The sequence below is a fragment of the Acipenser ruthenus genome, chromosome 30 (assembly GCF_902713425.1).
Source record: "Acipenser ruthenus chromosome 30, fAciRut3.2 maternal haplotype, whole genome shotgun sequence".
NCBI lineage: Eukaryota > Metazoa > Chordata > Actinopteri > Acipenseriformes > Acipenseridae > Acipenser > Acipenser ruthenus.
This window is the reverse complement of record NC_081218.1, coordinates 6894426-6921838: the sequence shown is the minus strand read 5'-3', so window position 1 is coordinate 6921838 and position 27413 is coordinate 6894426. Positions and strand designations below refer to the sequence as shown.

General features: G+C 50.6%; 1 protein-coding gene across 5 annotated transcripts in view; it reads right to left on the bottom strand.

Annotated features, from left to right (window-relative positions):
- LOC117403381 (MAP/microtubule affinity-regulating kinase 4-like) overlaps positions 1-27413 on the bottom strand; it is a 48461-nt gene that overhangs the window by 8013 nt on the left and 13035 nt on the right. For 3 of the 5 annotated variants that reach the window (XM_059004598.1, XM_059004600.1, XM_059004601.1), the window contains exons 3-15: positions 26954-27007; positions 16642-16690; positions 16350-16415; positions 13328-13398; positions 12158-12214; positions 11317-11553; positions 10447-10566; positions 9844-9943; positions 9323-9435; positions 8509-8680; positions 7374-7585; positions 1730-1833; positions 1164-1439 (exon numbers count right to left, since the gene is read on the bottom strand). In XM_059004598.1, coding sequence (XP_058860581.1) covers positions 1164-1439; positions 1730-1833; positions 7374-7585; positions 8509-8680; positions 9323-9435; positions 9844-9943; positions 10447-10566; positions 11317-11553; positions 12158-12214; positions 13328-13398; positions 16350-16415; positions 16642-16690; positions 26954-27007 — 1631 coding nt within the window. Of the gene's footprint in view, positions 1-104; positions 188-1163; positions 1440-1729; positions 1834-7373; positions 7586-8508; positions 8681-9322; positions 9436-9843; positions 9944-10446; positions 10567-11316; positions 11554-12157; positions 12215-13327; positions 13399-16349; positions 16416-16641; positions 16691-26953; positions 27008-27413 lie in introns of all 5 variants that reach the window. The other 2 variants (XM_059004597.1, XM_059004599.1) reach the window with 1 other exon arrangement.

Here is a 27413-nt window from a genome sequence, read left to right as displayed (position 1 = left end):
TAACTAAGTGTGGTAGAGGGCATGCATATAGACAGATAGACAGATACACAGAGAGAGAGACAGAGAGATAGGACAGTAAGAGGACAGTAAGAGGAGAGACTTACTAACTGTTTTAGATGCCTGCGGTAGAGGGCAGCCGGAGACAGACTTGTTTGAGTTCTGTCGTTTAGACGGGTCAAGAGTGACCCTGGAGAGAGAGAAAGAGAAAGAGAGGGAGGGAGGAGATCAAATAAGCAGAAAGCAACAAAAAAAGAAACAAGACTGAGAACGCAGGTCAGAGCAGCCAGCAGTGAAGAGGCAGTGAGAAGCAGGCTGGAATTACACCTCCCCCTCCCTCTCCCTCTCCTCCTCCCTCCCTCCCTCCCTCTACACCTCCATCTCCAACTCCCTCTACACCTGTCCCCCTCCCTCTCTCCATCTAAACCTCCCCCTCCCCTCCCCTCCCCTCCCTCCCTCACTCTACACCTCCATCTCCCCCTTCTTATCTCCATCCCTCCCTCTACACCTGCATCTCCCTCTCCTCTCCATCCCTCCTTCTACACCTCCATCTCCCTCTCTCCATCCATCTACATCTATCTCCCCCTCCCCGTCTAAACCTCTCCCGCTACACCTCCATCACCCCTCTCCATCCCTCCATCTACATCTGTCACCCTCTCATTCTCTATCCTTCCCTCTACACCTCCATCACCACCTCTCCATCCCTCCACCTACATCTGTCTCCCCCTCCCTCTCTCCATCCTTCCATCTATACCCCCTACTTCCCATCCTTCCCCATTCCCACTCTCATATCTCCCTCCTCCTCCCCCCTCTCCTATCTCTTACCTGCATGTCAGGAGGTCAACTTGTCCCTCTCCCCCCCTCGCTCCTGTCTCACTCATCCCCCCTCCCCTCCCCCATATCTCCCTTTCCCTGTGTGCCAGTTTGGTCTGCTTGGCCCTCTCTCTTCCCCCCTCCTCCCCCTCCCCCTCCCCCTCCCTGATCCCCATCCCCATCCCCTGCGTGTCAGTTTGGTCAGCTTGGCCCTCTCTCTTCCCCCCGTCTCACTCGTCCCCTCCTCCCCCTCCCCCTCCCTGATCCCCCTCCCTGATCCCCATCCCCATCCCCTGCGTGTCAGTTTGGTCAGCTTGGCCCTCTCCCCCCTCCCCTTCTCCCCTCTCTCTTACCTGCGTGTCAGTTTGGAGGTCAGCTTGCTGAACAGGTTGGATGTGGCCCGGCTGCGTGCATGTGGCAGGGGGGAGGCGTCGTGGGAGAGGGTGGGGGAGGTGGGGGTGTGTGGGGGGCCCCGCCGGTCCCGAAGCTGGCCTCCGTGGAAGGTGCTGCGGATGGAGGAGCCGCGAGAGAGGCGAGAGCGCTCCCCACTGGAGGAGGAGGAGCAGGACGCCCCCGCAGCAATGCTGTGAGAGGAGGGGGAGGGGGGCGGCACGCGGTGAGACACAGAGCTAGGGGAGGAGAGAGAGAGAGAGAGAGAGAGAGAGAGAGAGAGAGAGAGAGAGAGAGAGAGAGAGAGAGAGAGAGAGAGAGAGAGAGAGAGAGAGAATAAATACACTTTAAGTACGCAATCCATTAATGAAGGCAAGTACAGCTTTACAGTGCTGGTCTCCAGTGCAGTGTACAGACTGTGTTACAATGCTGGTCTCCAGTGCAGTGTACAGACTGTGTTACAATGCTGGTCTCCAGTGCAGCGTATAGACTGTGTTACAGAGCTGGTCTCCCTGCTCTCCCCTCGTACCTGTTCTCCTTGCCGTTCTGCAGCAGCGAGTGCTTCTCTGTGCTCGAGCGGTCGGTGCACACGTACGTGTTCCGCCGGGTCATCGCGCTGGCTGGGATGTTATTCTGAAACAGAAGAGCACGGCCTGTCAGTAACAGATACACACACAGAGACAGGAACACAGGCACTCACACACACACACACACACACACAGAGACAGGAACACAGGCACTCACACACACACACACACACACACAGAGACAGGAACACAGGCACTCACACACACACACACACACACACAGAGACAGGAACACAGGCACTCACACACACACACACACACACAGAGACAGGAACACAGGCACTCACACACACACACACACACACACACACACACACACAGACAGGAACACAGGCACTCACACACACACACAGAGACAGGAACACAGGCACTCACACACACACACACACACACACACACACACACACAGAGACAGGAACACAGGCACTCACACACACACACACACAGAGACAGGAACACAGGCACACACACACACACACACACACACACACACACACACACACACACACACACACACACACAGAGACAGGAACACAGGCACTCACACACACACACACACACACAGAGACAGGAACACAGGCACTCACACACACACACACACACACACACACACACACAGAGACAGGAACACAGGCACTCACACACACACACAGAGACAGGAACACAGGCACTCACACACACACACACACACACACACACACACACAGAGACAGGAACACAGGCACTCACACACACACACACACAGAGACAGGAACACAGGCACACACACACACACACACACACACACACACACACACAGAGACAGGAACACAGGCACTCACACACACACACACACACAGAGACAGGAACACAGGCACTCACACACACACACACACACACAGAGACAGGAACACACGCACGCACAAACACACACACACACACAGAGACAGGAACACACGCACAAACACACACACACACACACAGAGACAGGAACACACACACACACACAGAGAGAGAGAGACGAACACAGGCACTCACACACACAGAGACAGGAACACACGCACACACAGACAGGAACACACGCACAAACACACACACACACACAGAGAGACAGGAACACACGCACAAACACACACACACACACACACAGAGACAGGAACACACGCGCACACACACACACACACACAAACACACACACACACACAGAGACAGGAACACACACACAAACACAAACGCACAAACACACACACACACAGAGACTGGAACACACGCACAAACACACACACACACACAGAGACAGGAACATACGCACAAACACAGAGACAGGAACACTTGCACACACACGCACACACACACAGAGACAGGAACACAAGCACAAACACACACACACACACACACACACACACACAGAGAGACAGGAACACACACACACACACACAGAGACAGGAACACGCGCGCGCACACACACACACACAGAGACAGGAACACACGCACACACACACACACACAGACAGGAACACACGAGCACACACACACACACACACACAGAGACAGGAACACACGCACACACACACAGAGACAGGAACACACGCACAAACACACACACACAGAGACAGGAACACACGCACAAACACACACACACACAGACACACAGAGACAGGAACACACGCACACACACAGGGACAGGAACACACGCACACACACACACAGGAACACACACATGCAGACACACGCACACACAGACAGGAACACAGGCACACACAGAGAGACAGGAACACAGGCATACACACAGACAGGAACACAGGCACTCACACACACAGAAAGACAGAAACACGCACACACACAGACAGGAACACAGGCACACACACAGAGACAGGAACACACGCACACACACAGACAGGAACACAGGCACACACACAGAGAGACAGGAACACATGCACACACACAGACAGGAACACAGGCACACACACACACACTCAGGGCTGGGGTTACAATTCTTCCATCCTGACTATTCCTACACTGCTTCACAGTGACATGACTGAAGGTTGAGTCTGTGCTGCCTGTTGCATTACATTAGTTTCGAAACCAACACGACTAATGCATAAAAAAGGATAGTGTCATAGTGCGAATACCAGTAAGCTATTAATTGTATCTGTGAGCAGGTCAGTCAGTTTTTGACCCACAATTCTACATGACCACTAAAGCTGACCTCCGTGTAACCTACTGGGCATCTCTGCACACCCTCAGTGCTGACCATGCGCTCTGGAAGGCTTCGTTACACACTCCTCTCTCACTGCACCACTGTCCAGTTTTTACTTGTATTTAGTTATTTATTTTAATTGCTACAGGCTGCTGACACACATCTCAAAAAACAATACATTTTATTGGATTTCAGAGGTCAAAGTGGGCGACTAACCCATCGGTTCAGAGTTTGGGGGACAAAACCTGAGAGCACCCAGCACACAGCCAGTCCTGAGAGCACCCAGCACACAGTCCTGAGAGTACCCAGCACGCAGCCAGTCCTGACAGCACCCAGCACACAGCCAGTCCTGAGAGCACCCAGACAGTCCTGAGAGCACCCAGCACACACAGCCATCCTTTGAGTACCCAGCACACAGCCAGTCCTGAGAGTACCCAACACACAGCCATCCTTTGAGTACCCAGCACACAGCCAGTCCTGAGAGCACCCAGCACACAGCCAGTCCTGAGAGCACCCAGACAGTCCTGAGAGCACCCAGCACACAGCCATCCTGAGAGTACCCAGCACACAGCCATCCTGAGAGTACCCAGCACACAGCCATCCTGAGAGTACCCAGCACACAGCCAGTCCTGAGAGCACCCAGCACACAGCCAGTCCCGACAGCCCTGATATGTCATGTTCATGGGCAGCAGTGTACAGTAGTGGTTAGGGCTCTGGACTCTTGACCGGAGGGTCGTGGGTTCAATCCCAGGTGGGGGACACTGCTGCTGTACCCTTGAGCAACGTACTTTACCTAGATTGCTCCCGTAAAAACCCAACTGTATAAATGGGGAATTGTATGTAAAAAAGAATGTAATTTTATGTAAATAATAATGTGATATCTTGTAACAATTGTAAGTCGCCCTGGATAAGGGCGTCTGCTAAGAAATTAATAATAATAATAATAATAATAATAATAATAATAATAATAATAATAATAATAATAATAATATTGATATGCTTTATAATACCCCACTATACTTTATAATACTCACCTATGCTTTACCATGCTTTATTGCACTGTGTTGTGGTTTTACTATGGGACACTTTAATAAGGGGTGTGTAGATAGAGGACACACCCTGAACATGCACACAGTCCTGCAGTTATTCCAGCAATGAGGATGAGGCTGAATAACCTGGATGAGACCTGAAGGGTCACCTCTCCTCCTGAGTGAAATAAACACAGCAGTGTTGCTCTGGGTGTGATCAGGGAGTGTTTATATAACAGTACAATGTATGGGTAAGCGAGTCTGTTCAATCCTGCATTCAGAGAATCCCTTTCCTCAGATCGAGCTCTGCATCTGCTTTAACCATTGAGGTGACGTGGAACTGGAACAGAGAGATTCTGTGGATTCTGGGATTGGAACAGAGAGATTCGCCCCTCATTCTGTCGATGGATTCAATCAGGGGTGGAAATAAGACTCCTACTGCAGAGCAGTTTGATCCATTCCAGGTTTTATTACAAGCTTGATTAGCCCCAGTGCGTACAGGTAACAAGCTCGGGTGTGTCTTGGATTTCAAAATGAGACCTGTTAAAACAATATTCACCAGGACCAGCGGAAATGAATCAGTTACTGGATGCTGGATCTCAGCCTGTTGCTCTGTATTCAGTGTGAGTTATCAGTGGGATGTGACGGGACATGACTTATAATTAAACAAATAAAACACAGCCTGCTAATTACAGTTATTATGTAATGAGGGCAGTGAAGCAACATCTCAATACAACCCAATCAGAGCTGCCCCCCTTCCCAGGATCTCATCCACTCCTTTAATAATGCCTTTCACACATAGCAGAGAAAGAAAGCACAACCCCCTCTCTCTCCCTGTACCCCCTCTCTCTGGTGCTCACAGTGGTGTCGCTGTACCCCCCTCTCTCTGGTGCTCACAGTGGTCTCCCTGTACCCCCTCTCTCTGGTGCTCACAGTGGTCTCCCTGTACCCCCCTCTCTCTGGTGCTCACAGTGGTCTCCCTGTACCCCCTCTCTCTGGTGCTCACAGTGGTCTCCCTGTACCTCCCTCTCTCTGGTGCTCACAGTGGTGTCGCTGTACCCCCTCTCTCTGGTGCTCACAGTGGTGTCGCTGTACCTCCTCTTTCTGGTCCTCACAGTGGTCTCCCTGTACCCCCCTCTCTCTGGTGCTCACAGTGGTCTCCCTGTACCCCCTCTCTCTGGTGCTCACAGTGGTCTCGCTGTACCCCCTCTCTCTGGTGCTTACAGTGGTGTCGCTGTACCCCCTCTCTCTGGTGCTCACAGTGGTGTCGCTGTACCCCCTCTCTCTGGTCCTCTAAGTGGTCTCCCTGTACCCCCCTCTCTCTGGTGCTCACAGTGGTCCCCCTGTACCGCCTCTCTCTGGTGCTTACAGTGGTGTCGCTGTACCCCCCTCTCTCTGGTGCTCACAGTGGTGTCGCTGTACCCCCCTCTCTAGTGCTCACAGTGGTGTTGCTGTACCCCTCTCTCTGGTGCTCACAGTGGTGTTGCTGTACCCCTCTCTCTGGTGCTCACAGTGGTGTCGCTGTACCCCCTCTCTCTGGTGCTCACAGTGGTGTCGCTGTACCTCCTCTTTCTGGTCCTCACAGTGGTCTCCCTGTACCCCCTCTCTCTGGTGCTCACAGTGGTCTCGCTGTACCCCCTCTCTCTGGTGCTTACAGTGGTGTCGCTGTACCCCCTCTCTCTGGTGCTCACAGTGGTGTCGCTGTACCCCCTCTCTCTGGTCCTCTAAGTGGTCTCCCTGTACCCCCCTCTCTCTGGTGCTCACAGTGGTCCCCCTGTACCGCCTCTCTCTGGTGCTTACAGTGGTGTCGCTGTACCCCCCTCTCTCTGGTGCTCACAGTGGTGTCGCTGTACCCCCCTCTCTAGTGCTCACAGTGGTGTTGCTGTACCCCTCTCTCTGGTGCTCACAGTGGTGTTGCTGTACCCCTCTCTCTGGTGCTCACAGTGGTGTCGCTGTACCCCCCTCTCTCTGGTCCTCACAGTGGTGTCGCTGTACCCCCCTCTCTCTGGTGCTCACAGTGGTGTCGCTGTACCCCCCTCTCTCTGGTGCTCACAGTGGTGTCGCTGTACCCCCCTCTCTCTGGTCCTCACAGTGGTGTCGCTGTACCCCCCTCTCTCTGGTCCTCACAGTGGTGTTGCTGTACCCCCCCTCTCTGGTGCTCACAGTGGTGTCGCTGTACCCCCTCTCTCTGGTGCTCACAGTGGTCCCCCTGGACCCCCTCTCTCTGGTACTCACAGTGGTCCCCCTGGACCCCCTCTCTCTGGTACTCACAGTGGTCCCCCTGGACCCCCTCTCTCTGGTACTCACAGTGGTCCCCCTGGACCCCCTCTCTCTGGTACTCACAGTGGTCCCCCTGGACCCCCTCTCTCTGGTACTCACAGTGGTGACGCTGGCCTCTTTGCGCCTCTCCGGTATCTCTGCCTTGTTGGGGTTGTTGGCGCTGCTCACCATGGGGCTGCTCGGGGGGATGGTGCGGCTCCCCACCACGCTGCAGCTTGCCTTGCGGGACGCCATGCGCTCCTCTTTCAGATCAGAGTCCCCCGCGCTGGGGGGGCTGCGCTTCGGGAGAGCGGCCGGGAGGGAGGGGCCACCTGGGGGAGAGGAGAGAGAAGAGAGGATTAGAATAGAGAGGGAGGGGGAGGAGAGGGGGAGAGGAGAGAGGGGCAGTGTATCAGTTGCCACGGCTGGAGTGTCCCGCACCGCTGCCAGCGTTGCCTGCACATTCGGAGGAGCCAGCATTTCCGCTGTCAGCATTGCCACCAAAAGCATTGCCACTACCAGCATTGCCATTACTGCTGCCACTGCCAGCTGCAGGTCCAGAGGAAGCAGCATTTCCACGGATGAAGTGCCCCGCAAAGCTGTCAGCAGCATTTTCACTGCCGGAATACCTCGCCCCGCTGTCAGCGGTGGGGACACCCCGACAGAAGGAGAAGGTGAGGAGACCTCCACTACAGCCTCGATCACCAACCCGCCCACAAAGATCCACATGGCGAAAGAGGGGCATGAGGGGACAGGGTTGGCGTTTTGGGGGAGAGGTGGTCGATGGCGGGCAGGTGTGCTGCGCACATAGGGGGAGGTGTGTGGCAGTGTGGCAGGGAAAGCCCTGCCGGTGCACAAGTGTGTGTGTTGGCGTGGGAAATACTGCCTGAATAGAGTGATCAAGGGTGTTAGTGAGAAGTAATGGTTCGAGTTCATGTTGGTGTTGGACAGAGAGGATGTGTTTTCGTGTCCCGTGATGTCCCGTCTGTTTTGTTTACTTTTCTGTGAGTATTTTGGCTCTTGTGCCATTTTATTTGGTAATGTGTTTTGGTAACATGCACGTTAGCACTTGAAACTGCAACTTCTGTGGCTCTCCCTTCCTGGTACATAGCAGCATTGCCAGCGACGCTGTCCTGTCACAAGCAGGTTGAGAGAATCTTCTGCACAGGTGGTGCTTTTTTGGGAGAGGAGCCTGTGTGAGGGGTGAGGGGGAGGGTTAGGGTTTAGGGTTTAGGGTCTGGGTTGTTTAACTCACAGAAGTCCGAGTGTCTGCGCTGCCTGTGGTAGGTGGAGGAGCTGCGCTGGCTCTTGCTATGTGAGGATGACGATGATGTCGAGTGCTTGCTGGTTCCGTTGGTGATGTCATTGCTGGGGCGGAGCCGGGCCAGAGAGAGGCTGCTGCCAGAGCGCGAGTCCAGGCCATCCAGCTGGAACCGAGAGAGAGAACAGAACTGAGCCGAAGCAGAACAGAAAACAACTAAATCAAAACAGAAACCATGGCATCCTATTGCACAGCAGTGTCGTCACCCACTCCAGGTTTTACTAGGAGCTTGATTAGCCACAGTGTGTCTAGGTAACAAGCTCAGGTGTGTCTTATTATTAAAATCAAGGAATGGATCAAACTGCTATGCAACAGGAGTCTTATTGTCATCTTTGACCGGACACAGTAACAGCATGCCTGACAGGCGAATGTCCTCACCAAGTTCAATCACAGCTCACCGCCGGCATTGATCAAAACATGAGAGTGAGTAAAGCACAGTGAGGACAGTTCGCCCTGTGGTAAAGCACAGTGAGGACAGCTCGCCCTGTGGTAAAGCACAGTGAGGACAGCTCGCCCTGTGGTAAAGCACAGTGAGGACAGCTCGCCCTGTGGTAAAGCACAGTGAGGACAGCTCGCCCTGTGGTAAAGCTCAATACTGCAGCCTCTCCTCCCAAACAGCTTCCCTGTGGTAAAGCTCAACACTGCAGCCTCTCCTCTATACAGCACCCACTGTGGTGAAGCTCAACACTGCAGCGTCTCTTCTATACAGCTACCCCCTGTGGTAACCCTCAGCACTGCAGTCTCTCACCTCTTGGTTCTTGTGCCCCAGCAGCAGGTACGTTGCTGTCACCTCGTTGTATTTCTGATTGGTCAGAGCGTCTCTGATCTCCTCACGAGAGTATCCCATCCCCACCATCACCTCTGAGAAAATAAAGAGAGAGGTGTTCAGAGACACACCACAGTGTTGTACAGGACAGTGCAGACCTGTCTGCATCACTATCCTGCAGCTTCAGAAACCTCATTACTCTGACATCAGAGTGTGGAGGGGTAGGGAAATGTGGAGGGGTAGGGGAGTGTGGAGGGAGGGATGGTATAGGGGAGTGTGCAGGGAGGGATGGTATAGGGGAAGGTGCAGGGAGGGATGGTATAGGGGAGTGTGCAGGGAGGGATGGTATAGGGGAAGGTGCAGGGAGGGATGGTATAGGGGAAGGTGCAGGGAGGGATGGTATAGGGGAAGGTGCAGGGAGGGATGGTATAGGGGAAGGTGCAGGGAGGGATGGTATAGGGGAGTGTGCAGGGAGGGATGGTATAGGGGAAGGTGATTGTTACCAATGCGTTTGGCGTCACTGTAATCCTCCTGCGGTTCCAGGTGTGGTTTCAGCTCATCCCCCTCGTAGCCGGCGTTGATCCACTTGTCATTCATGATTTGCTGGTGGGGGAGACAGAGAGAGAGACACAGAGAGAGAGAGAGAGAGAGAGAGACAGAGAGACAGAGAGAGAGAGAGAGAGATACGATGGTAATTATTCTGGGTGAGAACAGCGACATGGCAGACAGACAGACACAGAGCCAGTCTTTAGCAGGTTTAGATTTTAAAGTTTTTTCTTGTGTTGTTTGTTTTTAAAGCAATGTGAAGGGAACATAGTTTTCTATTATCATTTCAACACTAATATGATGTTGATAACTGTCAGGTATCAGATGGAGATTACATCCCACACCAGATATGCATTATTATTCATATTTAACTACATATTATATACACATCTAGTCCAGGCTACTGTGTGAAATACAAGCAGGCAGAAGCCCACTGGTGACAAAGACACTCTGACCTCTCAATAGTGGCGTGGATATCAGCTTGAATCGTACACAGCACCCAATACCATATTCTATCTGCAATAGATTCTCTGTGTTTGCGCTGCAGTTCCCCTCCTCACCTCCAGAGTGCAGCGCTTGGTTGGGTTGAGCACCAGGAAGCGGCGCAGGATGTTCTCACAGTCAGTGGACATGTAGAAGGGGACGCGGTACTTCCCTCTGAGCACCCTCTCCCTCAGCTCCTGCAGACAGACACACAGAGAGACAGAGGGACAGACACAGAGACAGACACAGAGACAGAAGGACAGACACACAGAGAGACACACAACCACACAGAAAGAGATAGACACAGAGACAGAGACACACACACAGAGAAACACAGACAGAAAGACATACACAGAGAGACACAAAGACACGCTTGTTACAACAGCAAGACTCAATTTACTCGTATAGTGCCTTTCACAGCACGTCTGTTTCACTCAATTTAGTTTCAATAACACTGATGAAGGCACTAGAGCCCAAAACGCTTGTCTGTTTGATTCAGTTTATATAGACCACTATACAGCTCTGCAGTGTTGAGTTCTCTTTCCTGTAGACCTCTATACAGTTCTGCAGTGTTGAGTGGAGTTCTCCGTCCTGCAGTGTTGAGAGATGACCCCTCCCCTCTCCCCCTAGCCTTACCCCTCCCTTTGAGGGTCTGCCCGTTGAAGGACAGCGAGCCGCTGACTGACCAGTGTGTAGAGGATGACTTCCAGACTAAACCTTAGCCTCTCCCCTCCCCCAAGCCCCTCCCCAATCACCTTGAGGTTCTACCCGTCGAAGGGCAGTGATCCGCTGACCAATGTGTAGAGGATGACTCCCAGACTAAACCCTAGTCCCTCCCCATTCACCTTGAGGTTCTGCCCGTCGAAGGGCAGTGATCTGCTGACCAGTGTGTAGAGGATGACTCCCAGACTAAAGCCTAGCCCCTCCCCTAGCCCCTCCCCATTCACCTTGAGGTTCTGCCCGTCGAAGGGCAGTGATCCGCTGACCAGTGTGTAGAGGATGACTCCCAGGCTCCAGATGTCCACCTCGGGCCCGTCGTATTTCTTTCCCTGGAAGAGCTCGGGGGCTGCGTAGGGGGGGGAGCCGCAGAAGGTGTCCAATTTGGAGCCCAGAGTGAACTCATTGCTGAAGCCGAAGTCAGCGATCTTGATGTTGGAGTCGGCATTGAGGAGCAGGTTCTCAGCCTGAGAGAGAGAGAGAGAGAGAGAGTGAGAGAGAGAGAGAGAGAGAGAGAGAGAGAGAGAGAGAGAGAGAGAGAGAGAGAGAGAGAGGAGAGAGAGATGAGAGAGAGAGAGAGAGAGAGAGAGAGAGAGAGAGAGAGAGAGAGAGAGAGGAGAGAGAGAGAGAGAGAGAGAGAGATTATACAGACGAGCCAGTGTAATATCACTGGCACAGGGACTGAGCATACATTGTGACAATAAGCAGAGTTGACATTATCAGGAGTTCATCAATAACCTGACAAACCAAACAAACATGTACAGAGGGGAGAGAGGGGAGGGGGGGAGAGAGAGAGTGGAGAGGGAGATGGAGGAGAAGAGAGGGGAGAGGAGAGGAGATGGAGAGAGGGGGAGATAGAGGAGGAGAGGGGAGAGGGAGAGGAAGAGGGAAGAGAGGGGAGAGGAGGGAGGAGAGGGGAGAGAAGGGAGATAGAGGAGGAGAGGGGAGAGAAGGGAGATAGAGGAGGAGAGGGCAGAGGAGTGGAGAAGGGGAGAGGGGAGAGGGCAGAGGGAAGTGGAGATATACACTCCCTTGTCTGGAGGTACAATCTGTATCAAGACCCCGCCTCACCTTGAGGTCCCTGTGAACGATGTTCTTCTCGTGACAGTAGTGCACGGCCGACACGATCTGCAGAGAGAGAGAGTGTGTGAGAGTGTGTGAGAGAGCAGGCAGGGGTGGAAGGCCTCACTGTTAATGCTGCACAAACCGATTATTAGATTATTCAGATCGAGCTCCACAGAAATCAAAGGAAGGTCATTGGTGACGATTGGGCTGATTTGAAACGACTGAAGAAACAGCTGCTCGGGTTTCTGATGACTGCTGCTTTTCTTAGGCCGGAGATACACAAGTCATTTTTTCTTGGTAACTTAAATTGATAATAAAAACTGACTGTGTGTCAAAAATGTTCGACTGGCAATTGAGTTGTTAGAATCAGCCTGAGCTTCACTCTCAATGGTGAATCAACCTGAGCTTCACTCTCAATGGTGAATCAGCCTGAGTTTCACTCTCAATGGTGAATCAGCCTGAGTTTCACTCTCAATGGTGAATCAACCTGAGCTTCACTCTCAATGGTGAATCAACCTGAGCTTCACTCTCAATGGTGAATCAGCCTGAGTTTCACTCTCAATGGTGAATCAGCCTGAGTTTCACTCTCAATGGTGAATCAACCCAATCGACACCAGCGACCCTTGCCTATGGAGCTCAATCCGGACAGTCGAATAATGGGCTCTGCACACTGTCACATGATCTCTTTTCTTGGTAACTTAAATTGATAATAAAAACTGACTGTGTGTCAAAAATGTTTCGACTGGCAATTGAGTTGTTAGAATCAGCCTGAGCTTCACTCTCAATGGTGAATCAACCTGAGTTTCACTCTCAATGGTGAATCAACCTGAGTTTCACTCTCAATGGTGAATCAAGCTGAGCTTCACTCTCAATGGTGAATCAAGCTGAGCTTCACTCTCAATGGTGAATCAGCCTGAGTTTCACTCTCAATGGTGAATCAGCCTGAGTTTCACTCTCAATGGTGAATCAACCTGAGCTTCACTCTCAATGGTGAATCAGCCCAATCGACACCAGCGACCCTTGCCTATGGAGCTCAATCCGGACAGTCGAATAATGGGCTCTGCACACTGTCACATGATCTCAACAGGAAACAGGATGGCTCTTCAGTGACCAGCACTCGGGGCGCTCCTCGGATACTCTGAGGAAACTAGGGTCAGGAGTCAGGGTCGGTCTCACCTGTCTGAATTTGGATCGCGCCTCTTTCTCCTTCATCCTCCCGTGAGATACGAGGTAGTCAAACACTTCACCTGCCGAGAGAAACACAGAGATCAGACAGACACGGAGAGAGGGAGAGAGACACAGAGAGAGAGGGAGAGAGACACAGAGAGAGAGAGATAGACAGAGGGACAGACAGAGACACAGAGAGGGTCAGGAGAGAGAGAGAGAGAGAGAGAGAGAGAGAGAGAGAGAGAGAGAGAGAGAGAGAGAGAGAGAGAGAGATGGACCTGGACAAAGACAGAGGGAGAGACACAGGGACCAAACCACCGCACCTCTGACCACATTTACACCCTACTCACTCTAATAAACCAACACGTCCACCAAACCAAGGACAAATATTTGCATGTTCTATTGATTAAAAAAAAAAAACCATTTGATTCAATTTGGCACAACTGACTATTTTATAAACTTCGGTGTGGTGTCGGGGGTAAAGTATATGACATAATAAAGTCAATGTACTCAGAAAATAAGTGCAGTGTGAAAATTGGTAACAAAAGAACATAATTCTTCACACAGGGGCGTGGAGTGAGACAGGGCTGCAGTCTGAGCCCAACACTGTTCAACATCTACATCAATGAGTTGACTACAGTGCTGGAACAGTTGCCTGGACTCACTCTACACGACGCAGAATATTCCTGCTTTATGCAGATGACCTGGTCCTGCTGTCACCCACAGAGGAGGGTCTTCAGCAGAGCCTGGCACTGCTAGAGCAGTACTGTCAGATCTGTGCACTGGCAGTGAACCTGGACAAGACCAGAGGTATGGTCTTCCAGAAGAAAGCCAGATCTCAGGGAAACAGGTACCGCTTCACTTTGGGCAACACCACATTGGAGCACAGCACCAGCTACACCTACCTGGGTCTGACCATCAGCGCACCAGGCAGCTTTAACCTGGCAGTGAATGCATTAAAAGAAAAAGCAGGACTACAAAGTGGAAGAAACACCCAACAGCAAATCCTGCATGCAGGGCTGAATTAGGCCGCTGCCCACTAATTCTTAATAATTAGAAAAGAGCAATAAAATACTGGTTTCATTTAAACCACAGAGGGACAAGGAGAGAGACAGGGACATGAGGGACACACAGTGAACACGTCACACCACAATCCCATCACAGGGCTACAACTGAGAGTGAGGGAGAGGGAAGGAGGGGGAGGAATGGAGGGTGGGAGAAGGACAGTTGGACAGAAGGAGAGTAAGGCAGAAAGGGAAGACATTGAGGGAGGGAGAAATAAGGAAGAAAAGAGAGAGAAAGGGAGGGTGAAAGAGGTTAGAGAGGGAAGGTGAAGGATGAGAGAGGGAAATGTTTTATTAATGTTTAAAGGCTCTTTTTATTTTATTGTGTTACATGTTCCCATGTGTTGCTACAACCGTTTATGTAAGGTGTGTGTATTGTTTTTAATTTTTGTTTTCCTTTTTGACCATTTTTTAAAAACTTTTCAATTGCATTCCCTGTCTCAAGATGGCTTTCCATGTACCTGCATGGACCTCTCAGAACTACATTTCCCATCATCCTCCTCCATCTCAGTTACATATGTGAGCAGGAGGATGCTGAGAAATGTAGTTCTGAGAGGCCCATGCAGGTACACAGGAAGCCATCTTGAGGCAGGGAATGCAATTTAAAAGTTTAAAAAAGAGGTCAAAATGTAAAAAAAATAATTAATTAAAACAATACACACACCTCACGTAAACAGTGGTAGCAACACATGGGAACATGTAACACAATACAATAAAAAGAGCCTTATATACCCTTTAATGTTTAGTAATGTTTACTTCATATATATGCCAGTTAATTGTGGTATTGTTATAAATTGCTTTGGCAATACTTGTAAAATAGTCATGCCAATAAAGCACATCTGAATGTAATTGAATTGAGACAGAGGAACACAGAGATCAGAGAGAGAGAGAGAGAAAGAGAGAAAGACAGACAGCACTTTATAAACTTGATAAGGCAGCTGAACATTCTTTTCTTTCACAGGTGTTCCTGCCCCAGAGCAGTCTGTGTGCTTGCTGGTTCAGCCTCTGACTGTGTAGATACTTCCTGGGCCTGCATGAGTGTGTGTCTCCTCCCCCACCTCTGTGTTAGGAGACCCCTGTACCCACCATCCCCCCCACCCCCCACTCACGTACTCCATGATCAGGTAGAGAGTCTGTACCCCCCCCTCACTCACCCCCGCTGGCGTACTCCATGATCAGGTAGAGAGTCTGTACCCCCCCTCACTCACCCCCACTGGCGTACTCCATGATCAGGTAGAGAGTCTGTACCCCCCCCTCACTCACCCCCACTGGCGTACTCCATGATCAGGTAGAGAGTCTGTACCCCCCCTCACTCACCCCCGCTGGCGTACTCCATGATCAGGTAGAGAGTCTGTACCCCCCCCTCACTCACCCCCACTGGCGTACTCCATGATCAGGTAGAGAGTCTGTACCCCCCCTCACTCACCCCCACTGGCGTACTCCATGATCAGGTAGAGAGTCTGTACCCCCCCTCACTCACCCCCGCTGGCGTACTCCATGATCAGGTAGAGAGTCTGTACCCCCCTCACTCACCCCCACTGGCGTACTCCATGATCAGGTAGAGAGTCTGTAACCCCCCCCTCACTCACCCCCACTGGCGTACTCCATGATCAGGTAGAGAGTCTGTACTCCCCCTCACTCACCCCCACTGGCGTACTCCATGATCAGGTAGAGAGTCTGTACCCCCCTCACTCACCCCCACTGGCATACTCCATGATCAGGTAGAGAGTCTGTAACCCCCCCTCACTCACCCCCACTGGCGTACTCCATGATCAGGTAGAGAGTCTGTACCCCCCTCACTCACCCCCACTGGCGTACTCCATGATCAGGTAGAGAGTCTGTACCCCCCCCTCACTCACCCCCACTGGCGTACTCCATGATCAGGTAGAGAGTCTGTACCCCCCTCACTCACCCCCACTGGCGTACTCCATGATCAGGTAGAGAGTCTGTACCCCCCCCTCACTCACCCCCGCTGGCGTACTCCATGATCAGGTAGAGAGTCTTCTCCGTCTCAATCACTTCAAACAGCTTCACTGCAGAACACAACGACAGAGAGTTACACAATGTTACACAGCACAACACACAAACACAACGCAGGATGGGACTGGTGTGTTACTGGTGTTGTACTGGTACTGTTCAGGTGTGGTAGTGGTATTGTGCTGGTGTAGTACTGGTTTTGGACTGATTTGTTACTGGTGTGTTACTGATATTGGACTGGTATTGCACTGGTGTGTTACTGGTTTTGAACCTGCAGCTCACCTATGTTGGGATGATTCAAGCCTTTCATTATCCGCACCTCCCGGAAGAGCTGGAAAAAAAGAATAGAAAGTTAGAGAGAGAGAGGGAGAGAGAGGGAGAGAGAGGGAGAGAGACAGACAGCCTCCATACACCCCAGGATGATGATACATCATATAAAGAATGTCCTCAGCAAGTCTCATCATAATCTAACATGCAGTTCACTTGATACACTTTCAAATATAAGCGTGACAGACAGACAGACAGACAGACAGACAGACACCAGATTGAGATCCTCTCTATATTTTGAGCTGAAGAATGTCCTCACCATCACTTAGTATTAAACAGTTCAATATTTATAAAAAAAACTACAAGAGATCACCAGCATGTCAGTGTCACTCCCCAGCACAGCACCACACATGCACACACCTATGTACACAGACAAACATGCACACATACATATACACACATAAACATGTGAATACACAAACATGCACACCTACACCTAAGTGCACAGACAAACATGTACACACACATACATGTACATAAACATGCACACATATACATGTACACAGACAAACATGCACACATATACATGTACACACACAAACAGTAACATGAGACTAGATCACTGTTACCTACAGAAATGTATTCACATGGAAAACCAGCAGCGTGACAGACAGACAGACAGACTCTGTACAGTGTTGTGATACAGAGAGAAACAGACAGACAGACAGCCTCTGTACAGTGTTGTGATACAGAGACAAACAGACAGACTCTGTACAGTGTTGTGATACACTCAGTAACTTGAGCTAAACAAGGTTCTTGGCAAGTTTCATCACAACCAGACAAGTGATTCTCTGGATATATGCAAAACTTTAAAAGGTTTATGACTATCAGACAAGCGGTTATCTAGACATCTACAAGACGAGAGAGAGAGAGGAGAGAGAGAGAGAGAGAGAGAGAGAGAGAGAGAGAGAGAGAGAGAGAGAGAGAGAGAGAGAGAGAGAGGAGAGAGAGAGAGAGAGAGAGAGAGAGAGAGAGATTTGTGGATTGAGGATTATGAAGTCAGAGTGAGGGGCAGATGAATCGGCTCCAGTGTGACGTTGTGTGAGGCTTCATCAGAGAGCCAGAGTGACACCATCAGCACTGTGTACCAAGAAACACACAGCAAGCAACACACCAGCCTCTCACTCCTGACTCTCACACCAGCCTCTAACTCCTGACTCTCACACCAGCCTCTCACTCCTGACTCTCAGATCAGCCTCAGGCCTGGCTTCAATCTAGGTGACGCAGACAGACAGACCAGCTCTCCACTTCCCTCTCTGATTCAGGCTGGCACTCAGCAGCAGCTGAGTCAGCAAGGCCAGCAGGCTGTCGGATTAGCAAGAGAGACTGCAGACACACACGCACACACTGCAGACAGACACACACAGACATACTGCAGACAGACACACACAGACATGCTGCAGACACACACAGACATGCTGCACGCACACACTGCAGACACATACATGCACACACTGCAGACAGACACACACGCACACTGCAGACAGACACACACAGACATGCTGCAGGCGCACACTGCAGACAGACACACACAGACATGCTGCAGGCACACAATGCAGACACACACATGCACACACTGCAGACAGACACACACAGACATGCTGCAGACACACACGCACACTGCAGACAGACACACAGACATGCTGCACGCACACACTGCAGACAGACACACATGCACACTGCAGACAGACACACACGCACACTGCAGACAGACACACAGACATGCTGCACGCACACACTGCAGACAGACACACACGCACACTGCAGACGCACACTGCAGACAGACACACACAGACATGCTGCAGGCACACAATGCAGACACACACACATGCACACACTGCAGACAGACACACACAGACATGCTGCAGGCAGACACAAAGACATACTGCAGACACACACATGCACACTGCAGACAGAGACACACAGACATGCTGCAGACACACACGCACACTGCAGACAGACACACACAGACATGCTGCAGACACACACGCACACTGCAGACAGACACACACGCACACTGCAAACAGACACACACAGACATACTGCAGACAGACACACACAGACATGCTGCAGACAGACACACACAGACATGCTGCAGACACACACGCACACTGCAGACAGACACACAGACATGCTGCACGCACACACTGCAGACAGACACACAGACATGCTGCAGACACACACGCACACTGCAGACAGACACACACAGACATGCTGCAGACACACATGCACACTGCAGACAGACACACACGCACACTGCAGACAGACACACAGACATGCTGCACGCACACACTGCAGACAGACACACACGCACACTGCAGACAGACACACACAGACATGCTGCAGGCACACAATGCAGACACACACACATGCACACACTGCAGACAGACACACACAGACATGCTGCAGGCAGACACACAGACATACTGCAGACACACACATGCACACTGCAGACAGACACACACAGACATGCTGCAGACACACACGCACACTGCAGACAGACACACACGCACACTGCAGACAGACACACACAGACATGCTGCAGACACACACGCACACTGCAAACAGACACACACAGACATGCTGCAGACACACACGCACACTGCAGACAGACACACACAGACATGCTGCAGGCACACACTGCAGACACACACACATGCACACACTGCAGACAGACACACACAGACATGCTGCAGGCAGACACACACACTGCAAACAGACACACACAGACATGCTGCAGACACACACAGACATGCTGCAGGCACACACTGCAGACACACACACATGCACACACTGCAGACAGACACACACAGACATGCTGCAGACACACATGCACACTGCAGACAGACACACACGCACACTGCAGACAGACACACACAGACATGCTGCAGACACACGCACACTGCAGACAGACACACACAGACATGCTGCAGGCACACACTGCAGACACACACACATGCACACACTGCAGACAGACACACACAGACATGCTGCAGACACACATGCACACTGCAGACAGACACACACAGACATGCTGCAGGCACACACTGCAGACAGACACACACAGACATGCTGCAGGCACACAATGCAGACAGACACACACAGACATGCTGCAGACACACAATGCAGACACACACACATGCACACACTGCAGACAGACACACACAGACATGCTGCAGACACACAATGCAGACACACACACATGCACACACTGCAGACAGACACACACACACACATGCTGCAGGCACACACACACACACTGCAGAGAAATCCACACACAGAGACTGTCAGTGTGTTATGTATTTGTTTAATAGTTGAACAGTTCATTTCAGTTCATTCAGCAGTATCTCTTCGTAGTTCAACCCAACCTCCAGTTTCACTTTGCTCCATGCTTCCCTCCTCAGTTCTACTTGTGTGCCACTCTTTCTCTGTGCACTGTGTGTGTGTGTGTGTGTGTGTGTGTGTGTGCGTGCAGTGGGTCTCTGTGCACTGTGTGTGTGTGTGTGTGTGTGTGTGTGTGTGCGTGCAGTGGGTCTCTGTGCACTGTGTGTGTGTGTGTGTGTGTGTGCAGTGGGTCTCTGTGCACTGTGTGTGTGTGTGTGTGTGTGTGCAGTGGGTCTCTGTGCACTGTGTGTGTGTGTGTGTGTGCAGTGGGTCTCTGTGCACTGTGTGTGTGTGTGTGTGTGTGTGTGTGTGTGCAGTGGGTCTCTGTGCACTGTGTGTGTGTGTGTGTGTGTGTGTGTGCAGTGGGTCTCTGTGCACTGTGTGTGTGTGTGTGTGTGCAGTGGGTCTCTGTGCACTGTGTGTGTGTGTGTGTGTGTGTGCAGTGGGTCTCTGTGCACTGTGTGTGTGTGTGTGTGTGCAGTGGGTCTCTGTGCACTGTGTGTGTGTGTGCAGTGGGTCTCTGTGCACTGTGTGTGTGTGTGTGTGTGTGTGTGTGTGTGTGCAGTGGGTCTGTGTGCACTGTGTGTGTGTTTGTGTGTGCAGTGGGTCTCTGTGCACTGTGTGTGTGTGTGTGTGTGTGTGTGCAGTGGGTCTCTGTGCACTGTGTGTGTGTTTGTGTGTGCAGTGGGTCTCTGTGCACTGTGTGTGTGTGTGTGTGTGTGCAGTGGGTCTGTGTGCACTGTGTGTGTGTTTGTGTGTGCAGTGGGTCTCTGTGCACTGTGTGTGTGTGTGTGTGTGTGTGTGTGTGTGCAGTGGGTCTCTGTGCACTGTGTGTGTGTGTGTGTGTGTGCAGTGGGTCTCTGTGCACTGTGTGTGTGTGTGTGTGTGTGTGTGTGCAGTGGGTCTCTGTGCACTGTGTGTGTGTGTGTGCAGTGGGTCTCTGTGCACTGTGTGTGTGTGTGTGCAGTGGGTCTCTGTGCACTGTGTGTGTGTGTGTGCAGTGGGTCTCTGTGCACTGTGTGTGTGTGTGTGCAGTGGGTCTCTGTGCACTGTGTGTGTGTGTGTGTGTGTGTGTGCAGTGGGTCTCTGTGCACTGTGTGTGTGTGTGTGTGTGTGTGTGCAGTGGGTCTCTGTGCACTGTGTGTGTGTGTGTGTGTGCAGTGGGTCTCTGTGCACTGTGTGTGTGTGTGTGTGTGTGTGCAGTGGGTCTCTGTGCACTGTGTGTGTGTGTGTGTGTGTGCAGTGGGTCTCTGTGCACTGTGTGTGTGTGTGCAGTGGGTCTCTGTGCACTGTGTGTGTGTGTGTGTGTGTGTGTGTGTGTGTGCAGTGGGTCTGTGTGCACTGTGTGTGTGTTTGTGTGTGCAGTGGGTCTCTGTGCACTGTGTGTGTGTGTGTGTGTGTGTGTGCAGTGGGTCTCTGTGCACTGTGTGTGTGTTTGTGTGTGCAGTGGGTCTCTGTGCACTGTGTGTGTGTGTGTGTGTGTGCAGTGGGTCTGTGTGCACTGTGTGTGTGTTTGTGTGTGCAGTGGGTCTCTGTGCACTGTGTGTGTGTGTGTGTGTGTGTGTGTGTGCAGTGGGTCTCTGTGCACTGTGTGTGTGTGTGTGTGTGTGCAGTGGGTCTCTGTGCACTGTGTGTGTGTGTGTGTGTGTGTGTGTGCAGTGGGTCTCTGTGCACTGTGTGTGTGTGTGTGCAGTGGGTCTCTGTGCACTGTGTGTGTGTGTGTGCAGTGGGTCTCTGTGCACTGTGTGTGTGTGTGTGCAGTGGGTCTCTGTGCACTGTGTGTGTGTGTGTGCAGTGGGTCTCTGTGCACTGTGTGTGTGCAGTGGGTCTCTGTGCACTGTGTGTGTGTGTCTGCAGTGTGTGTTTCACATTTGTGTGGTTTTTAATGCAGAACTGGAACAGGGGAAGTTTCCAAACATTCAGTTTAGATATCTCTCTCTCACACACATACACACACACACAGGCGCTTGTGGGACACAGTAACTGAGCAACACGTTGAAGAAACTTTATAAAAATTTCCCACAGTGAAAGCACAGCAAAGTGTGATAAAGCAACGTGAAAGCATGGAAAAGCACAGAGAGGTATGGTAAAGCATGTTAAAAACATGGTAAACTATGGTAAATGCATAGTATAACCATTATAAAAGTTATTAAAAAAAAACTGTGCTAAAGAGAGTGAGGAGAGGGAGAGAGATTGAAACAGGCAATCACACATTACACTGGAAACCCAGAGTGCTCAACACTGTAACCAATGCGACAGTGGAGAGATTTAATCAGAGACACATTGCATCCTCCACTGTACAGAGAGAAATACACTGAAGAGGTATCGGAGATCACAGATCACTATTTCTGTGTGTTTGCTGCATTAACTCTGGCAATGCTTGTCATGCTAATAAAGACATTTGAATGTCAATCAGGAATCTCCTCGCTGTGCCCTGCAGCCTCCTCAGTGGAAGAGCACAGTGCACACTCAATACATCTGCTCTGCAGCCTTCTCAAGAGCACAGTGCACACTCAGTACATCTGCTGCTTCTCTTGTTTTGATATTTGATAATCTGAGAGAGAGAAAGGGGGCAGGGTGGTGGGGTTTGGGAGAGAGAGAGAGAGAGAGAGAGAGAGAGAGAGAGAGAGAGAGAGAGAGAGAGAGAGAGAGAGCTCAGCTGCTCTTGTAAGTAATGATAATCACATAATCCCGATTCCTGGTTCATTCCCCAGGCACTGTGACATCACTGTTGCTATGGAGACCCTGTCAGACTATGCAGCACCCAGGGACTGATGGGAAGTCTTCCAGCACTCAGCATCCCTATCCCACAATCCCCATGCAACATGTAAACAGGCAGCCTCTTTACATGTTTAACCAGTCCAGCTGAATCAGACACACTCACATAGAGAGAAAGAGGCAAACACACACACACACACACACACACACACACACAGAAAGAGACAAAACCATACACACAGAGAGAAATGAGACAAACACACAGAGAAAGAGACAGACAAAACACAGGGAAATGAGACAAACACACACCTAGAGAAAGAGACAAAACACACACAAACACACAGAGAAAGAGACAAAACACACACACACACACACACAGAGAAAGAGGCAGAGACAAACACACACCTCTTGTTTCTCTCAGTGTTAGAGGTGCTGTTGACACACACACACCTTGTTTCTCTGTTAGAGGTGCTGTTGACACACACACACACCTCTTCTTTCTCAGTGTTAGACACACACACCTCTTGTTTCTCTATGTTAGAGGTGCTGTTGATACACACACACCTATTGTTTCTGTGTTAGAGGTGCTGTTGAGACACACACACACACACACCTCTTCTTTCTCTCAGTGTTAGACACACAGACACCTCTTGTTTCTCTTAGTTTTAGAGGTGCTGTTGGGATGTCTGATGCATCATTGTTTCATTGTTTCATAAACCACATCATTTTTGCTTAGCAATGGCGCAAAACAGGAAAGGACAGATTGTACGTAGTTTTATTGGAAAGAACGGTCACACACAGTCTGAACACCGCACTTGAAATGTTTTTACCAACTATAATGTTCCCCCTCCCCCGCTGCTGATGCCATTGCGGAGGGGGTGTAGTGGAGGCAGTTGTACGTACATCACACTTCATATTGCACCACACAGCTAGAGAAATGCTTATCCAATTGTCACCAAACTTGGTATTAACATTACTTACAATCAGTTACTGAGCATATGAGATTCTGGTTCATTATCTTCTCTGTGCTTTTACCAATGGATACCAAAGCAGTGCACTATGAGAAGGGATGTTTCATTATCTTCTCTATGCTTTACTACACTATGCTGTGATTTTACCAGAGGGATACCAGCTGATAAAGGGGCACTGTTACTTTAAGAGAGAGCAAAGTGGTGCGATGTGATGGAATTCTGAAGTGGGGGGCTGGGGGGAGCAGCTATCCATCCAGCTTTCCAGACAGGCACACAATGGGACGGCTAACCCAGGGGTCCTCGAGAGCTCAATGGAACGGGTCAAGAGAGAGAGAGAGCGAGAGAGAGAGAGAGAGAGCAGAAAGAGGAAGTAGAGAGAGAAAGGAAAGGGAGGATGGAGTAGAGAAAGGGTATCATGTGACAAAGGAGGGAAGGAAACAGAGAGAGAGAGATGGGGAGGGGAGGGGGGCAGTTGTACTGTTCCTGGGGAAGGGGACTGTTCTGTTCATAGATGTTTAATGTTTAGTGATGTTTATTTGTTGTATTATAAATTGCTTTGTCAATACTGTACTTGTAATATAGTCATGCCAATAAAGAACATTTGAATTAAGAGAGAGAAAGATTTCCTGCACTGCTTTTTATGGTAACACTAAACTGAGAAAGTATTCTACTGAAATCACTGAATTGTACACGTTTTTTTTTTTTTTATTACTACTGCATTTACCACCATTGTTTTAACATCACCGACAGACAGACAGACAGACAGACAGACATACGTTTCAATCCATACGCACAGTTGTTTGTAAAATAAATAAATAAATAAAATAAATAAATAAATAAATAAATAAATAAATAAATACCCCCCCCCCCCCCCCCCAAACACAAATTCCTGCCCCATTCCTCCCCACTGTTTGCCCTGCTCACAGCCTTGACACAACACAGTGGTGGCTCCACCAGGTGTTGGAAGGTGTCTTGAATCCTCTCTAACACACTTCTCCTCTCTGTCCATCACTGTTTGCAGCCCCAGCTCTCTCTAAGCTTCTCTTTGCCATTGCTGATCACTCTGTTGATTCTTGAAGCAGTCTGACTACTGGATTAACAAAGGTCAGCACTACAGCCTTTACACTGTGAATAAAGACCCATCACCCCTCCACACTGCCCCCACTCCCACCGTGACACACTCAACCACACCGTGAGGAATCAAAACCCATCATCCCTCCACACTGCCCCCACTCCCACCGTGATACACTCAACCACACTGTGAGGAATCAAAACCCATCATCCCTCCACACTGCCCCCCACTCCCACAGTGACACACCCACACTGTGAGAAATAAAAACCCATCACCCCTCCACACTGCCCCCCACTCCCACAGTGACACACCCACACTGTGAGGAATCAAAACCCATCATCCCTCCACACTGCCCCCCACTCCCACAGTGACACACCCACCGTGTGAGAAATAAAAACCCATCACCCCTCCACACTGCCCCCCACTCCCACAGTGACACACCCACACTGTGAGGAATCAAAACCCATCACCCCTCCACACTGCCTCCCACTCCCACAGTGACACACCCACACTGTGAGGAATCAAAACCCATCACCCCTCCACACTGCCCCCCACTCCCACAGTGACACACCCACACTGTGAGGAATCAAAACCCATCACCCCTCCACACTGCCTCCCACTCCCACAGTGACACACCCACACTGTGAGGAATCAAAACCCATCACCCCTCCACACTGCCCCCCACTCCCACAGTGACACACCCACACCGAGAGAAATCAAAACCCACTACCCCTCCACACTGCACCCCACTCCCACAGTGACACACTCACCCACACCGTGAGGAATAAAAACCCATCACCCCTCCACAATGCCCACCCACTCCCACAGTGACACACCCACACTGTGAGGAATCAAAACCCATCACCCCTCCACACTGCCCACTCAATCCCACAGTGACACACCCACACTGTGAGGAATCAAAACCCATCACCCCTCCACACTGCCCACCCACTCCCACATTGACACACCCACACTGTGAGGAATCAAAACCCATCACCCCTCCACTCCTACCGTGACACACTCACCCACACCGTGAGGAATCAAAACCCATCACCCCTCCACAATGCCCACCCACTCCCACAGTGACACACCCACACCGTGAGGAATCAAAACCCATCACCCCTCCACAATGCCCACCCACTCCCACAGTGACACACCCACACTGTGAGGAATCAAAACCCATCACTCCTCCACACTGCCCCCCATTCCCACAGTGACACACTCACCCACACTGTGAGGAATCAAAACCCATCACCCCTCCACACTGCCCCCCACTCCCACTGTGACACACTCACTGCTCTCTGCCTCTCTCTCCATCTCCCACTCCTACAGTAACACACTGTGAGGAATCAAACCCCATCCTATCGCCACACCCTACATGACAAGCATTTAGACTACAGGTCTGCGTCTCTGATCTTTTGACATTTTGACTCAGCCGCGTTGAGTGTTTAGTAGTTATGGATGATACTGTACATCTACGGTAGGGGTGGCCATGCTGGCCCTTCCACTCATGGTCTTTTTTCCAGCCCTGTTCTAAATTGTTCAATTGAACCAATTAAACCTCCATCCAGACCCTGAAGTAGTTCATGATCTCACTTTAACTGTTAAATCTGGAGTGGAATGGAGCCTCCAGGACCGTGATTGGACATCCCTGATCTACAGCATAACCTGATCCACTCGATATAAAAACAGATATGATACCTTTAACTCTGCTTTCTACCTGCAATGAACAAAATATACACTCTCTCTCTCTCTTTCTCAATTAGTAATTCTGAACGGCTTACTGAGCAAACTCCTATTGCATAGCAGATTCACCCAGTTCTGGTTTTACTAGGAGCTTGACTAACCCCAGTGTTTAGGTAACAAGCTCAGGTGTGTCTTCTTATTAAACTCTTAGTAAAACCTGGAATAGATCAAACTGCTATGCAATGAGAGTCTTACTTCCATCCCTGCTGTTCAAATGCATTCCCGATGAACAGAGGCCAACACTTCACTGCAGACCACAGCAGAACACAAGCCAGTAATCCAGAGGCTAAAGCAGCTGTGATCCTGAGACAGCAGAAGACACTGATGTCTCTGCGCTTCTTAAAACTACTGATACATTAAGAGCATCGCCTCTCACCTTCTGCAGGCTGGTCGGGTTCAGCTGGGTTTTGTCAATGATCTTTATTGCAACCTGAATTGAGAGGAAGAGAAAGGGGGAGGTTAGGAAATCAGAAATCTTAGTTTCACTGTAGGAAAAAAACACACAAACAAATAAATAAAAAGAGAAAGAAAACCTGTGTATTCATCAACGGACCACAAACCATAAACCTGCCCCCCTGCCACACTCTGCCCCCTGGTGGATGTTAGAAGTACCTCATTTGTTCTGTGTGGTTGTGGTTGCAATCCGTTACATAATCATGACATTCAGAACATTAACCAACTGTTTAAAAGATTCCAAGCTGCTCTAAACAAGTTTACAAATCATGATTTGTTAACACGTTTTTAAAGAGGAGTCTCGTTGACTGGTGCTCTGTTGGATTCTGATAAAGAAGCAGCCGTTCTGCCCCTACTAGACCTGCTTGTTTCAGTGATTATTT